General features: G+C 42.2%; 1 protein-coding gene across 1 annotated transcript in view; it reads right to left on the reverse strand.

Moving 5' to 3' along the window:
- Dock4 (dedicator of cytokinesis 4) overlaps positions 1-16,371 on the reverse strand; it is a 370,554-nt gene that overhangs the window by 77,347 nt on the left and 276,836 nt on the right. The window contains 4 exon segments of the mRNA XM_040743206.1: positions 2,435-2,529; positions 9,722-9,820; positions 13,458-13,592; positions 16,033-16,160. Of these exon segments, the coding sequence (XP_040599140.1) occupies positions 2,435-2,529; positions 9,722-9,820; positions 13,458-13,592; positions 16,033-16,160 (457 nt within the window).

Genomic DNA, 16,371 nt, shown 5'->3' on the forward strand with positions numbered 1-16,371 from the left:
GGACACAGCTTTTGGAGGAAGCTGGCATCTGGACACAGCTTTTGGAGGAAGCTGGCATCTGGACACAGCTTTTGGAGGAAGCTGGCATCTGGACACAGCTTTTGGAGGTAGCTGGCATCTGGATTTTGGAAGGCGCCATATAAAGCAGAAGAGTGACAGGACCAGACAGCTAAGGGTGACAGTTAGAGGTGTAGGATGCAGGTGAAAACAGGAATGATGAACACATAAAAGACTGTTACTTTTGAGGGATAGGTAACATGGTCATGTTCAAGTAATGGTGACTTCTCAGCTAAGGACAATGAGAGTGGGAATGTGGGTTAAAATGACCCTTTGAGAGGCCTTGATCAAATGTTTGTCTAAGAAAGTTAGCAGCGTGGGAGTCAAAGGTATTCTTATAATCCAGTATAACAGTTAGCAAAGGGCAACATTTTCTTTCAGTGCATAGGCTTTAAAATATCTTAAATAATTTTAGTGTCTTTCATAAACCATCCACCCTTGCTTCCTTCCTTCGAATCCCTCCCTCCCAGCAGAGTTTTGTTGTGTAACTCAAACTTACAATCTCCTCCCTCCTTTACTCCCTGAGTGCTAAGCAGAGAGATTTGCACCACCAGGCCCAGCCTAGAAATTTACTTTCCCATCAATGTTATTTAGGTTAAGATTAAATAAAAATAATCCAGGGCAAATGTATGGACTGAATTACATTTATAAGGCCAGGCACATCACATCTGGTTTCCTAATTTGAACAGGAAGTGGCTACTATTATTAAGAGGAACACGGGAGAGGGGATCAGAGAAGCAGTCTGTTCCCACTTGGAGTCCTGTCTGTTAGTGAGGCTGGGTCTGTAGCCATCAGCCATTGCCAGGGAAAAGCAGGCCCAGACTGCTAGCACCACTAGTCTGGGTGACAATAAATCCCTGTGTTTAGTAAGGGCTTGGGAGAAATCTTTATTTATTTAGTAGATGGGAGAAATCTTTATTTTAAATATATTATACATATCTCACCTCTAACCAAAATTGTTCTTATCTGGTTAACACTGTCCACAGAAGTCTTGGGAATTATGTTTGTTACTTTTTGTCTGATACTGGCTAGTGTAGCCATGAAAGCCTCTGAATGTAGTAGGGCTCTGAAGGTGGGATGGACAGAGATGGTATTTAATACCAAAAAGCCATGCTGTTGCCATGGTTTCCAGTAAGCTCAAGCACAATGCTTGTATACTTAAGGAAGAAAACCTCAGGTTTATGTGTAGTTTGATGGTCTGTCACTGAAACTTTTAACTGAAGCCAAACGGGACAAGCAAAATGACCAGAGGCTGTGGGCAGCCAGGCACCTTCCTGTCTGGCCCCCCAGATCATTTCATCCACCTTTCTGGGTATCTTGAATCTTTGGTAATTTAGGGCAAATGCACCCACAACAGCCCCACCTTAAGCCTGAAGCATACAGACATCCAGAGAAGCCGACACTCGATTCCTTCACAGATATCAAAATACATATGCCGAATCCTAAAGAGTGATTTTGCTAGTCTCAATGAGTCTTCAAAGAGGAGAAGCTGCTCAGTGCTTATGTAAAATAGAACATGCCACATGACACTATTTGCTACTTCACAAGTTTTTAACACATCATTTTAACACCTCCAAGTCTATAAATGTACCCTGAAGCAGAAGCCACACTAAGCATATCTAATCAAAATGAATCCCGTGTTCCTGGGGCTCTCACCATCATCATACCTGCAACGTCTCGGGGGACAGATGGAGACCTTGGCCGAGGGTGGGTGTGTAAAGAATCTCACCTTCACCCTAAGCCATGTGGGTGCTGGCATTTGGAGAACGGCAGATGGCAAGAAAACGTTAACAAAATGAGCTAAATAGCAATTTTGAAAGACAGGATCAAGACCCTGTCCTGAAGTTCACCTTCATTCTCTTCCAAGGCTAAAGGGTGCAGGAAGCTGAGAGAGCAGAGAAGTCCCCGGCCTTGGACTTCAGAGGAACAGGACGATGCTGTCATTCTGACTGCGTCCAAATCTTGGCTCCTGTCCCTCTTCAATGCTAGGATTACAGGTGTGTTGTTTGGTTCTCTCTCTCTTTTTCTTTGTTTGTCCTTTGAGGCATGGTCTCTCTGGGTAACAGCCCTGGCTGTCCTGACACTCACTCTGTGCTCTACAGACGAGGCTGAACTCGAACTCACAATGCCTTCTTGGTACAGGGATTAAAGATGTGTGCTAACATGCCCAGCTATATTGTTTGATTCTTAAAGACATTAATATAGTCATAGTAAATAACAATTCAAGACAATTAGTTATATTGTTAGAAAAGACTGAAAAGTTGATTTGGAGGTGAAGAGTGGAGAGGTTTCAACTTGTGCTGATACTACAAAGAACATTCTAGATCATCCTTTTCCCTTGCAGGTTGAGATGCAGTTATTAAATGAAAAGTCTTACTTGTTAGCCACCAGGCGCATGACAGTCCAGTCCTTAGGGAACATCTCTGGGCGTATCAAAATTCGGAACACAGTAAATATCTGCAGCAGGAAATCCTGGGAAAAGAGGAAGAAGCGGTTTTATTGATTTATCCTAACTGCCAGCATACACACTGACAGTACCATAGTTGCCAGTCTCAAGGCATCTCTGGACAAGGGAATTAACAGCAGACCCCAGCAGCAGAAGGGACCTTGTATCCTTCCGGGGACAGCCCACTGCCCAGCCTACTGTCTCCTCATCCTTCTCCTTCTCAGGAACAGGACAAATAATTTTTTCATTCATCTTCACAAGCTCTACAAATATAGGCCCTGGAGACAAGACAGAAAACTTGCCCCAGAAGATAAGCACATGCTTTGCCTTATATAGTTACCATCTTTTTAGTGAGAACACAGTCTTCACACAAAACTGTTGTCAGTCACTGGAAATATTAATCTCCAGACATGGAATCAGCACTTCTTTAAGCATTGAAAGAGATAGGACCCCAAATATTACAGGATACTTAAAGGAAGGACAGGAGGGAGCAGAACATACATCATTAAAGACCTTTCTACTAAACGGGGGGGGGGGTGTCCCAAACAAGTTTAGCTTAAATTATTAGCTAGCAGACTTAAAAGCTTTATTCTTCGTAATCTTAAGTGATTCTAAGAAAACAGATTTCTCTAACAATCCGATAGAAGCCAAAGGTATAATGTTCAGAAATAAAAAGCAACTGCAAACACAAGGTCTGTTCACAAATCTAACAACACATCATGTTAAACATGTAAGCTGCCTGAATTATGACTGTCACTCAAAACAACAGAAGACTGTTAAAAACCAAGAACCATGTGGTAGCTTGTATGAGTGTGTGTGTGTGTGTGTGTGTGTGCGTGTGTGTGTACTTCATTTTATACATTCTAACAGCTTCAGTCAAGCCCACAAATATTTTGACGTAAATCTATTTCAGCTTCTTTGGTATCAACACACATATGTTGGCATATGGTATGCACTATGTGGAAATGGTCCCACTAGATCACCTGGCCTTACATGGCTATGTAGACTCATGAATATCTTCAGTCATTAGAAGCACATGTTCCCGTAAGGTATTCTACTAGAGGCCAGATCATCTACAAGCTGGGAATGTATCTTAGTGGCAGAGCAGGGACTGGGCAGACATGAGACCCAGAGTCAAAACTGGGCACTTAGTAAAACTGGAAGGAGCTCTTTTCAAAGCAGTTACAAACATTACCCCAATGGTTTTCCAGTTAATTCTGTTGGGCCTCTGACACCTGAATGCACATTATCCTTGAAAAGATGATTTTGCATTTATATGTCAAAGGCTTCCTACTTTGTGTAGTAAAATCACCCAAGTGGGGAGTTCATTTGAGCTTTGTAGTCCACAATTAAGAGTCTTAAAAGTTCTGAAGTTCTGAACTTTCATCTTCTAACCATACAACTTTTGCCAGCATCGGAAACTAGAGGCAACACAGTTGGCAGCATCAGGTTTGCACGTGGAGGGGGTTGACTGCGAAACTGAGAGGTGGCTGAAGAGGGCCACACCCAGTCAGATGTCACTGTACACATTCGCTACAACTTTCAAATGTGCAACGGCCTTGATACCAGCTTGGAATTCAATTAAGGGGCATTAGTAACATTTATCATATTAAAATTTGCACTCTCAAAATGGAATCTTGAAACATGCCATGCAAAATATCTCTCATATACTCTTCAATGCTGGAATGGTAGAAGCATTGTTCTGTAACCAATATATGCAAATAAAGAGAAGTCAAAACAATTGTATGGGAGAAGATGACTTATCAATGCACAGACTGGATATTAACACTCATTTACTAAACACAGATTCAGGTTCCAGGCTCTGTGCTTAGGACTCAATGACATGGTTGCAACTCAAGTGGCCAACAGACCCTGAAAATACAAGCACAGTGAACAGCACATTAGACAGGTGGATGTCTCCTGTGAAGACTGAACCGCAGAGTGAGCATTTTAGACGGAAAGAAAACAAAACCAAAGTGACACAGAGAGATTACAAGTGATACACATGATTTGCTGGGAACACACAATTTAAATGTCTGGAATGAAAGGTCTTAAAGGTCTTTCGATATGAAAGGTTGGAAGGTGGACAGAAGACAGTGACACTGTGATAAATATACTGAACTTGGTCCAGTCAGTAATGGGAATTGTTGAGATGTTTAAACTTGAATTAATGGCAGTTGTGATGGTACAGCCACCTACAATCTCAATATATAGGTGGCTTTGGAAAGAGGACCATGAGATTAACGTCAGTCTGGGATACCTAGCACTTTTCCAGCTAACCTGGGATAGGCAGCAAGTTCTAGGCCAGCCTTGTGACATGATTCTGCCATAAGAAACAACATAGACTGGAGAGGTTAGATCTCATCCATTTTGAAAGTTAATATGTGGACAATGGAAAGTTCCAGAGTGTGTCTAATCTCATACCTACATCAAAATCCCTGCGTTCATTTTGAAAGGCCATAATCAACAAAGAGCTGGAGTTTCAGTGCTATATATGAAATATCAACGATATGGACAAAACTTTAGCCCCCAGTACAAGGTGGGTGTATAAAAAAACACTATTGACTGCAGAAAGAGAAAAAAAAACCCTAATCACTACCTAGTAACTACTTTTGTTCATTTTTTAAAAAGTAATATCCTACTGAAGAAAAAAAATTAAACAGTACAGGCCACCAGCCCTTAGGACTCTGCTGCCTCCCACACGCTTGTGCCCTGACACTGTGACTCATGCCTCTCACACACAAGTACCCGAGGACCAAGAAGAAATGGCATGTGTTCAAAGAGCTAGGAGTCACTTCAACAACAACCCCCCAGGCACCCAGCTTCTTTAAGCACAAATGAAGATGAAAACCATTAGTCTCGGCTATTACTGAAGAATTGCATTCTTCTGAAATTCAGTTTGATTTGGAGAACCATTTGGGGAAAGCTAATACATATCATTCTCCAACTGGCAAGAAAAGAAGGGATGCCAGGAATAAAGATTAGCAAGAGTATCCATTAAACTCTAAGCACATAATTTGTCATTACCAATTTCAAGTGTGCACCTCCTACAACTCAGCAACATGACTTCCAGATCCATGAACCAAAATAAACATCTTTCCCAGTTATTCAGTCTCAGGCATTCTGTCACGGCAACAGAGGATGGATTAAGTCAGGAAGCTGACTTCTGCTAAGCCCCTTTGAAAACTGGAGAGTTACTTAGGATTTTTTTTTAGCATACAATCAAACATTGGTATTCTTTTTCATCAAATAGCACTTTGTTAATTTGACACTTGCCCTATAGCTACTCAGTTGAATTTCAAACCTAAATGTAGAACAACTGTTTACTAATTTGGCCTGAGATATTTCCATTCTGGGACTAGAAGCACTTTAGTATGTTTAAAGAGATGACAAATGAATTTTTCAGTAACTTGAGAGCATAGACTGGTTTAATGACATTCAGGAAACACTGTGCTTAGCTGTCTGAGCAAGGAGCTAAGGGCATTCATGAGATTCCTAGCTTTCGTAATTAACTGGAAATAATGGCATCAACCAACTTTTAGAGATATGGAAGATGAAATATAACAGCTCAAGAGGGTTCAGCCATGTACCTGACTCAAGATTGGACAGTGGGAGCTATTCTGTAACTGTTGGCCACTATTGTTTATAGAAACCACATTAGTTGGGTAAAAGGTGAAAAGTTTATGTGATCTAAAGAGAAGCCCAAGTATTTACATTCATGTATCACAATAATGTGCATGTGTGCACTTTTTGTAAAAGTAAGCAGTAGGCTACAATTGGCCATGAGCCTAATCTGCCAATTCCTAGGAACACCTAAACCTCCTAGGGCTGGATCTGGCTCATTGTTATACCTCTTCCAGCAGTGATTATTATTGAAGTGATCTACCTACTACCAATACAAGATTATTTGATTATCTTTGATCTTTTGATCCCTACTGTCTAGTCAATGTACTCAGTAAATGTTTATTGAATCAAATAATTGACATATGTAATACGATAACTGGTCCTACCTCATAGGTTCATTTTGAGAAGTAATGAGTCAACATTAATCACTTACAGGAATGGTGCCTGCTTCATACTTAAGTCTACAAACCATGTTTATTGTTAGAGGATTTTAGGTCTTTATTGGGATATCAAAATCTACAGCAGCTCTAAAATGCCTTAGTTTTATAAGCCATTTGGCATCAAAAATCTCACCTGAATTATTTATTTCTCTACAGGAAATGCTGCATTCTACTGCAGATCTTACTGGAGGGCTACTGCATAAAGTACAGTATTATGCAACATATCAGGTTTCTGAAGCGGACCTTCTCGTGATTCCCTATTCTTTGCTCCTTAATACTTCTGACTCTAGAAGACCCTTTTAACTCTACATGCTCCCTGAGTGATCACACTTACTCCTGGAGTATCAATTACTTATAGGATGACAGCTCCCACATCTATACCTGCGGTTCTGCTGTCTTTCTTGAACTTTAGACACTGTCTACTAAGTACCTCATTTTCAATATCTCTTAAGTAACTAAACTCAGGTTAAAATCTGATTTATCTTGCTTCCAAACCTGCACATCTACTCCTTCTATACCCCTATTCAGTGAAAGGTACCAACAACCGCCTAGTGGCTGCAAAGCTTGGGAAGAGTCAGCTCCTCCCCAACTTCACTTTTTCTGAAACTAAACAAATAATTTAAGATTTGAATATTTTCATTTGTGTGTATGCTTGTGTGGGTGTGTGTGTGTGTGTGTGTGTGTGTGTGTGTGTGTGTGTGAGTGTAGGTTCCCACTGAGACCAGAAGAGGGAGTCAGATCCCCTTGAGCTGGAGGTTACAGGCAGTTGTGAGCTGATGGGAATCAAACTCAAGTCCTTTGAAGGAGCTGTGTGTGCTCTTAACACCGGAGCCATTTCTCTAGCCCCCCACCCTCCACCCTTTACCTTTAAAAAGTTTTAAGGGTTGGAGAGACCTTAAAAATTTTTTTTGATGGGTCCTTCATGAAGTCCTGTTAATTCAAGTTCCCAACTTTACTAAGACTCAGACTCTGTGAATGTCTCTGTTTCAGGCTGTCCTAGTGTGCTTTCTGTTGCTGTGATAAAAACCAGGACCAGAAGGGTTTATTTTAGTTTACATGTTAGAGCCTATCATCAAGGAGAACCAAGACAGGAACTCAAGGCAGGAAGTGGAGGCAGAGAGCACAGAGGAACACATCTCTCTGGCTTCCTCCCTCTGGCTTATTCACTCACCTCTCTTATATACAACCCAGGTCTGCTTGCCTAGGGAAAGCACTACTCACAGTGGGCTGGGCCCTCCTACACCAATTCACAACTTGAAAAATGCCTCACAGACACTGACCACAGGCCACTATGATCCAGCCACCTCCTCAGCTGAGGCTCCCCTTTCCTAGGTGACTCTCGGTTGTATGGAGTTGACAGCTAAAGCTAACTCTGACACACGTCACAGTCTTCTCTAGCCTAGATTACTATATCAAATCCTTTACATGGTTCTGTCTCCTATTTGGACCTTGGCTAATCCATTTTCAGTTGTGCAACCAGACAAATGTGATCACGTTTCTCCCTTCTTAAAACCATCCATGTCCTCAAAATAAAGTCCATACCCGCTCCCAGATTTTTATGCTTTATGATGCTGTTTCTAAAGGCTTTATGTTCCATCAAATAGTGAACACATATTGCTTGAATGCCTAGGGATGTGACCTCAGAGCAATGAACCAACCAAATCCCAAGTAATTGAAAACCCAGTGTCTGGAGGAAGTCACATAAACAAACAAGCAAATAAACAAACAAAAACATCCAGGTTCTAATAACTGTTAAAAAGTTAGAGTGATGAGGTATGTGCTATGTCAGGCCATTGAAGTGACATTTCATTCATTTGTTCACTCATTTTACAGTGCTGGGGAATAGACGTTTGAATGTTGGGCAAGCTCTATCTGCAGCTCAAGCACAAGTTTAATTATGAGCATAGTTCTAACTAATCTATTCTCAAGCATCACCTCCCTTGGAAACTTGGGTCTGGATTGACGGCAAGTCCCACTTGTTATATTACTATGTATGCTTGCTCTGTATGGTCACCAGTCAGGTAAAGGGCCCCTAGCACAACAAGACGTCTGTCTTGTGCCTGGTCATATCTCTAGTGTCACGATGGGGGTTTTCAATGTGTGAGATTCTTGGCCTATATTTCCTGAACAAAAGATTAAGAACTGGCATTCTTAAATAATTCTGGTTTGAAGGCCAGGCCACTTTGCAGAGGAAATTATATGTTCTTTGAGATATAGTGCCATTTGATTGAAGTAAAACCCACGTGAAGCATTTCACCCATTATTTCCATTTGCTTTGTTGTCAATATGAACAGGAAGGTATTAAACACAATACCTGCATTAAACTAATAATATATTTCAATTTATACTTCTATATTTTTGAATTCCCAGGCTATATGCAAAAATGCAGCCTTCTGTTGGGAAAACTAGAGACATGAAGGCACAGATTTCTTTTTTTTTTTTTTTTTTTTTTTGGTTTTTCGAGACAGGGTTTATCTGTATTGTTTTGGAGGCTGTCCTGGAACTCGCTCTGTAGACCAGGCTGGTCTTGAACTCAGAGATACACCTGCCTCTGCTTCACAAGTGCTGGGATTAAAGGCATGCGCCACCAACGCCTGGCAACCACAGACTTCTTATGCAAAATTATCTCAGGTAGTCAATTTTGGATGAAAGTTAATTAGCCGACTATCTTCCTTTTGGTACACAGATTTTCCTATGTGAGCAGGTAAGGGCTCAGACCCTCTGTGTACTTGTGATTCTAAGTGATTCTGCTTTTCCACTCACAGAGTTGCAGCCAACCTTCTTACAGGAGGAGGCCAGCCAATCTGTGTAGGTCTTCTCCCTATCTTCTAAGATAACATTTCCGGTCCACACGCCAGGGCTAGCTCATTCACTTCGCCTTCCTAGTTCTATTAATCTGTTTCTAGTTCACATGCTTTGATGAGATGTGATTAAAATCTGATGTGTTTTCCCCCAAATAACAGCTAATAGCTTGTTTAAGTAAAAGAAATCTCGAGAGTCCATACAGAAAAGAAGATCCATTAGCAAACTGAGAAAAACCAGAACTTAATGGAAAGAGATAAAAACAATTGCCAAAGAACCCTTCCAAACAGCGAGGAGTAAGGACAAGAGAAAGCAAAAGGAGAAGAAAAAAAAAAAAGTAAACATTCCTTACCCGCAGCTCTTCCTTTGTATTGAAGCTATTGAGAAGTTGCTGATAATGTCTATCCGTCATCTGTCGTAACAGGGAAAGGAGACAGGCAACAAACTCCCCCTGAGGAAAAAACCCCACATTTTAAAGGAAAGACATAAGAGAACATCAATTAAAAAGGAAAGAGAGACTATCAGTAACAGTATGAACTGCTCTTAAGAAAACACTTGATCCCAATTTACCCTGTGATGTCTTCTGATCCAAATTACCCTTACTACAGTCATAATTCTCCATGGAATGACCACTAGCTACTTGGTACATAGGAAACTTTTTATTTGAGTATTTTTTCAATGGGGGAATCTTTTCCCTTGGGAACTAACTACATTTATGTAGAAGGGCCCTTGTCCATTATTTAGGCACTTAATATACCTCTATTCTTTATATCATTTAAGATTCACATCAGTGCTATGCGGTAGGGGGGGAAGACTTAAGCAAAGGGGAAACCATTGGTTCAAAATGGCATAAAGTTCTGTGCATGGTGGTTGATGCCTGCACTTGGCTGGCTGAAACAGGATTTTCATGAGTTTGAGGCTAGCCTTGAAATGAGAGACCTTGTTTCAAGAACAAAAACAAAATAACAAAAAAAAAAACACAAACAAACAAAAAAACCAAATGAAACCAGAAACCCTAAAACAAACACACACAAAAATCCAGACCAGAACATACTGAAAGATGGTTAAATACACAGCCCAACGAACAGTATCAGGCATTGACAGAGCTGGAGTCATCCCCAGTTCTTTTTAACTCCAAATCTCTTTCGCATTCCTTTTGTGAATTTACAAGATGCTCTTCAACTCATCAGAACATGGCTCTCTTGACTTGTTGGGTAACAGAGCCCATACAATGTATAATGTTGGCTTCAATCTTTGGAAATGGTTTTAAGTTAATAAATATTCTTTGTCTATGAGCTTTATGAAGTGCACTGTTTAAAAATGAAAGAGGGTTCAGTCCCACACAAGATCCCCAGCTGTCAGTCTAGAGTCCATGAGCTGCTAACTGTTGAGTATTCTGTCAACAATGACACAAAACAACTAATGCTGTGAGTCTAGTCGGATTATCTCCCAGGCACCACATACTATCCTGCCAGTGAGCATAAGAATTCTGAATACTTCACACGTGGCATAGAAGATTTAAAGAAAAGGCTACTGCTGTCTTGGTGCAAACACCGTTTTGATATCACAAGCTTTAACGGTTTTGATATCACAAGCTTTAGAGAACTTTAGATGACATTACAGCCATTTTCATCTAAGCCAGGGAGCCTAGCACAGGGATCTCAGAGATCTGTGAAAAAAATTCATGCTAGGTGTAAATACAGCCTTCATTTGCTTGAGATATTTGCTGGGATTGGTGAAAAAAAAATCTTGATTCTGGCTAGCTAAGTGGACTGTTTAGTTCATCTTATAAGTCGGCCAGAAAGCAACTTCTCACCCTGTCTCCTCTGATGTTACAATGATAGGTCAAAATAAAACATTATCTGAAGTCTTCTCCTCTCACCTACTTTTAGCTGAGCACGTCTAACTGCTAACAGGAAGAAAGAAAGGGCGGGTCGTGGTGTGTTACTGCAGTAGAGACAGTAGAGTGTGACAGGGAACTAGCCAGTGCTTGAGCCACAGAAACAGCAGAGCAGCTGGCTGAGTGGCAGAGGCAGAGCAGAAGGGGAGTTGGCACGCAGACGCTGCAGGATGGTCAGCTACTAATAGAGGGAGAGCCTTCGACAGCAGCAGCAGGAGCAGCAGCAGCGCCAGCAAACGCTAGCAACAGCTGCCTTGTGGGAAGCCATGCCTGTGGTCGCGGCTACCACAGTAAGGGACAGCTGTAGAATGTGGCCCAAGGAGGCAAAGAACAGCGGAAGTAGAGGGAAGAGGAGAGACAGTGGGAAGCTGAGGCTGAGGGACAACAGCCGGCTACTGAGAGGCAAGGAGGAGAAACTGTAGGCTACGGTTGCTGAAAAGGTTCCAGAGGCTTGTCAAGTCTTTAAAGGAGAGGGTCTCAGACCCCAAGGCCAGAAGCTATGGCTCTGGATACTAACACGGGCTCAGGAAGCCTGACTTCCCAGGCACGCATAAGAGATACACAGGGCTAGGAGTCCTGTTGTCTGACACTTGAAAGAAAGTTATAACATCCAAGGGCCACCGTGCTACTACTGCCACTTCAAGCAACATGTTGTGAGCATCCATCACTCACATTTGTAACAGGAAGCTACAAGTCAGGTAACAGGAAGTTACACACCAGGCAGCAGGAAGTACATGAAGCAAACTTAAGGGGTGGGTGCCACCTCATAGATCCGGCTTCATTAGGCCATGAGAAACTGTGATTTATTCTTCTTTATTTTAAATAAGACTATGCAGCAATTACATACATTTGGATTTTAAAAATTGTTTATATGTATGAGTGCTTTGTCTACATATATGTACTAATGTGTGCCTGGTGTCCATGGAGGCCAGGAGAGGGCATCAGACCCTCTGGGATTTGAGTTACAGGTGGCTGTAAGCTCTCATGTGAGTGTTGGGAATAGAACTTGGGTCCACTGGAGGAACAACCAATGCTCGTAACCATGGAGGCATCTCTTCCATGAACAATGTTTCCCATTGGCTCATACTTAGTCCCCAGCTGGTGGCACTGTTTGGGAAGGCTGTGACACTTCGGAAGTGGAGTCCGCATGGAATCAGTGCATCACTGAGGGCGGGCTTTATGAACTTATCGCCTGCCTCACTTCTAGTTTGTGCTGTCTCACAGGAAACAGAGTGAAGCCTCCTCTTCCACAGACCTCCCTAAGGATCCCAGACTTCTTAATTTTTAAATAAAAATGAAAATTATTTGCATATAGACCTTAACATTCTCACGCACCCACGGCACAATTTGTGAAGCTGACAGGCCGTGTTTAATTAACGCTTGTGCACATAATTTATTGATGAATATTAGGGCATCAACCACCATAGCTACAAATGATATCCCTTGTTTAGGCGAATATTGTTTGACACATAAACGTTTTAAAAGTCAACCTCATGTGAGTTTTAGAATAATCTAGATATCTCGATAGAAGGGTACTTGCCTACCACACATGAAGCCCTGGGTTTGCTCCTCAACACTGCAATGAATAAATAAATGCTGCATGCGTATGCACGTGCAGCATATACAGATGCATATGTATAAAATAACTGATGTGTTATTTCTTAATACTTTGCCTGAATCGTGTTATGTTAGCATCCTAAGACATGGGAATTTGAAAGTCCCTTAGAATTTACCAAGTTAAACCTTTTCATTTAACACTACCAAGTTGAAGACTAGAAAAGTTAAGGTCTTGATGAGTCATGGAGAAAAATCTAGAATTAGCACATAAGGGCTCTGATTCAGTTGCTCTTCCTGTATTCTTTGTTCTCTAGGTAATTTGGGGAATGAAAAGTTGCCAAGTTGACCAGGTATATAAAACTGTAGACTAATTTAAGTTTAGAGAAGAAAGAATTAAGATCAGAGTTGTCTTTCTGTAATTCAGACCTGCTTATTATAGCATCTTTACCTACAGGCTTCCTAGCTTAGTTTTTGCATGGTGAAGGCAACCCCCTGTGCACTAGCTATGCTCACCATTCATCCCAGAGACCTGCTTTCCCACAGTCACACTACAACCCATCGCCAAAGGGACCGGAGCTTTAAGAAGCACAACTGGTCCCATGTATGGGTGCCACATGCCATATGATCTTACAGTGACATCCTGGAATTGCAGCCGCATGGCAGAGCTGGTGGCTTGAGGCCGACTGGTGATCTCCAAGATGGTCCTGAGCAGGATATCCAGCAAACTGGCCACTATCACGTCTATCTCCTCCAACACAGACTTTTCCTTAGGAGGAAAAAAATACAGCATGCTCAGGAGCCTGACTTTGCATGTACCCAATCTCTTCTTCTGGACAAAGGGAGTCCATGCCCAAATCTAGAATCAAAGACTCTGAGAACTCAATAAGAGATGTAGACCTCAACTGAAAAGAAAAATGGTCTTGCAGAAAACAGAGCTTTAGAGAGTAAAGGCTTACCCCATTTGTATATCAAACACAAAGGGCGCAGAGATGTTGTAAAAAACGCCAGTTCTGAGGCCAGCCACACTGCAGAGGGGCCTGAGCTAGCCTTTCTGGACTGCAGTGTTCTCTTGCAGTATGATTCCCTTAAGTCTCAATTGTGCTTACACTGATGCTTCCCAGAATGGCAGTCATACAGATCATGTTCCAAGACTGGTTTGTGTGCAAATGACTATTCCCATAGAAGTGGTGTTTTGTTTTTGCTTTTGTTTTATAGCACACGTGCAAACATAAGGGACTGGGAGCAGTCAAGATGAGTATCCTTGATTACAAAGAATTCTGAGGTTAGTCATGGGAGACGGGGACTTGCTTTCCTGAAGTGGCTGATGCTATCACACTTCAGCACTCCGGAGAGAGTATCTGCCTACTACATAGAAGACATGGGTTCTTAATATATTTGCATGAGAAAACATTCTGGGAAAATTGGCTCTTGGCAAAACATACTTTTAGAAAGTGCACTTATTGGCTATGTATGTGTATGTGTATGTATGTAGATATATGACAAACCCTAACACTTGCATGAAAACTCCCAGTTTCTCCCAGTGAATTGGTTTCAGCTCTAAATTCTTTATGAGCTAAGTCCAAAACCTGACTTCAACTTCCAAATTTAAAAAGAGGAGAAATGGGGAAAAAAATCATCTTCACTATAGCTATTTGCTTGTAGTCTGTCTAGTGACCTGGCTAGCTTCTACTCATGGTGACTGTAACCTGGACAAACACCAGTCAGGTGTGGCTGGGTTCTGTGGCCAAACGGTCAGAGAGAGTTTTAAAGCCAGGCAGATGGCTTCTGTCTGTCGTCACTCTCCACCTAGCTCCCTATCATCACCGTCTTGTTACACTTTCAGATGCAGGGTTCATAGCTTCTCTAAAATGCCACCCCTGCTTCCATACAGGCAGCCACTCTCTCCACTACCTCCCCGGGGTCATTCCTATCCCTGCACTTCAGAGGTAGATCATAAACACTGGAAGAATGGGGAAAACAGCACAGTCTTTAATGCGGAATTGGACATTCACTTTCCAACTTCTCTATCAGTGGCTGCAGACTGGAGGAAAGAGAACAGGACATCCTCCCTATGCAGATTTCAGAGCAGACTCCTGGGCTGAACATAAATCCCAGACAGTGTTCCATTTATAAGAAAACACGCCATTTTTCTCACTTTGTGCTGAGTATAATTAGTTAACCTAATTATACTGTGTCAAGAGTCAAGCAAAACAGGAATCCAAAGGCCATAACAAAAAGACTACTGTTGGGGTTGTGTAACAGTTGTGCTGTAAGGTACTTCTAGTCTCCTGGGGCTGTCCTTTGCTTCTGTAATTTCCTCAGGACTAGGCCCAAGGGCCATGGTCAACCTCTGAGCATCTTCACATGGCCTTTCCCAGACCATACCCAAACCACCACACCCTGCAAACAGTAATTTATTTTTGCAACAAAGCATCCATCCCATCAAGATTAAAGACACACGTGGGCGGCTTTGAGATTTCTAATTTTCCTCACTTGGTATTCAGTTCTTCCTTGAAACACAACTTTATGAAGCCAGGTTATTCAAGGTTACTCTAATACTATAACTCTTTTTTCTTTTTATTCCTTCTGAAGAAATTCAAGAAGTCCAGTCTGGCTGGAAACAGAAGGTGAGTCTCTGGGTGCTTCTCTGTGGTGTGACTTCTTTGAGGGCACTGAAGATGTTATTTATTTGCAGAAGTCACGAGATGGGAACCACACACTGTGACCTGCAGTCCTCACAGTATTTGATGGGAACACGCACTGTGACATGCAGTCCTCACAGACATTTGATGGGAACACGCACTGTGACCCTCAGTCCTCACAGACATTGGATGGGAACACACACTGTCACCCTCAGTCCTCACAGTATTTAATGGGAACACACACTGTGACCCTCAGTCCTCACAGTATTTGATGGGATCACACACTGTGACCCTCAGTCCTCACAGACATTGGATGGGAACACACTGTCTGTCACCCTCAGTCCTCACAGACATTGGATGGGATCACACACTGTCTGTCACCCTCAGTCCTCACAGACATTGGATGGGATCACACACTGTCTGTCACCCTCAGTCTTCACAGACATTGGATGGGAACACACACTGTGACCTTCAGTCCTCACAGACATTGGATGGGAACATGCACTGTGACTCTCAGTCTTCACAGACATTGGATGGACACACACTGTGACCCTCGGTACTCACTGAGCTGTTTTTCTTGATGAGACAGAACACGTTGCTAAGGATGCGTGCGCACATGATCAGATCCTTCTGCTCTTGCAGGTGGATGTGCAGGTGATGCAATACGACAGGCAGGAGAATGTACCTTGAGTCTGCGAGAGAGGAGCCATTAGTGTCACAGCCGCCTGAGTCCCACACAAACCTCGACTGAATCCTCACGGACTCTTTAATTCCATTTTGGTCGCTAAACTATCAGCACATGGTGGCACAGGGGTACTAGCTCTATGAGTTTCGTATTGAAAAAAGGAACACTTTCTCCCGTGCATGGATCCTATAGCCACGAGGTCTCTCTTAGTAAACTCC

The sequence above is a fragment of the Mesocricetus auratus genome, unplaced genomic scaffold (assembly GCF_017639785.1).
Source record: "Mesocricetus auratus isolate SY011 unplaced genomic scaffold, BCM_Maur_2.0 Super-Scaffold_15014, whole genome shotgun sequence".
Taxonomy (NCBI): Eukaryota; Metazoa; Chordata; class Mammalia; order Rodentia; family Cricetidae; genus Mesocricetus; species Mesocricetus auratus.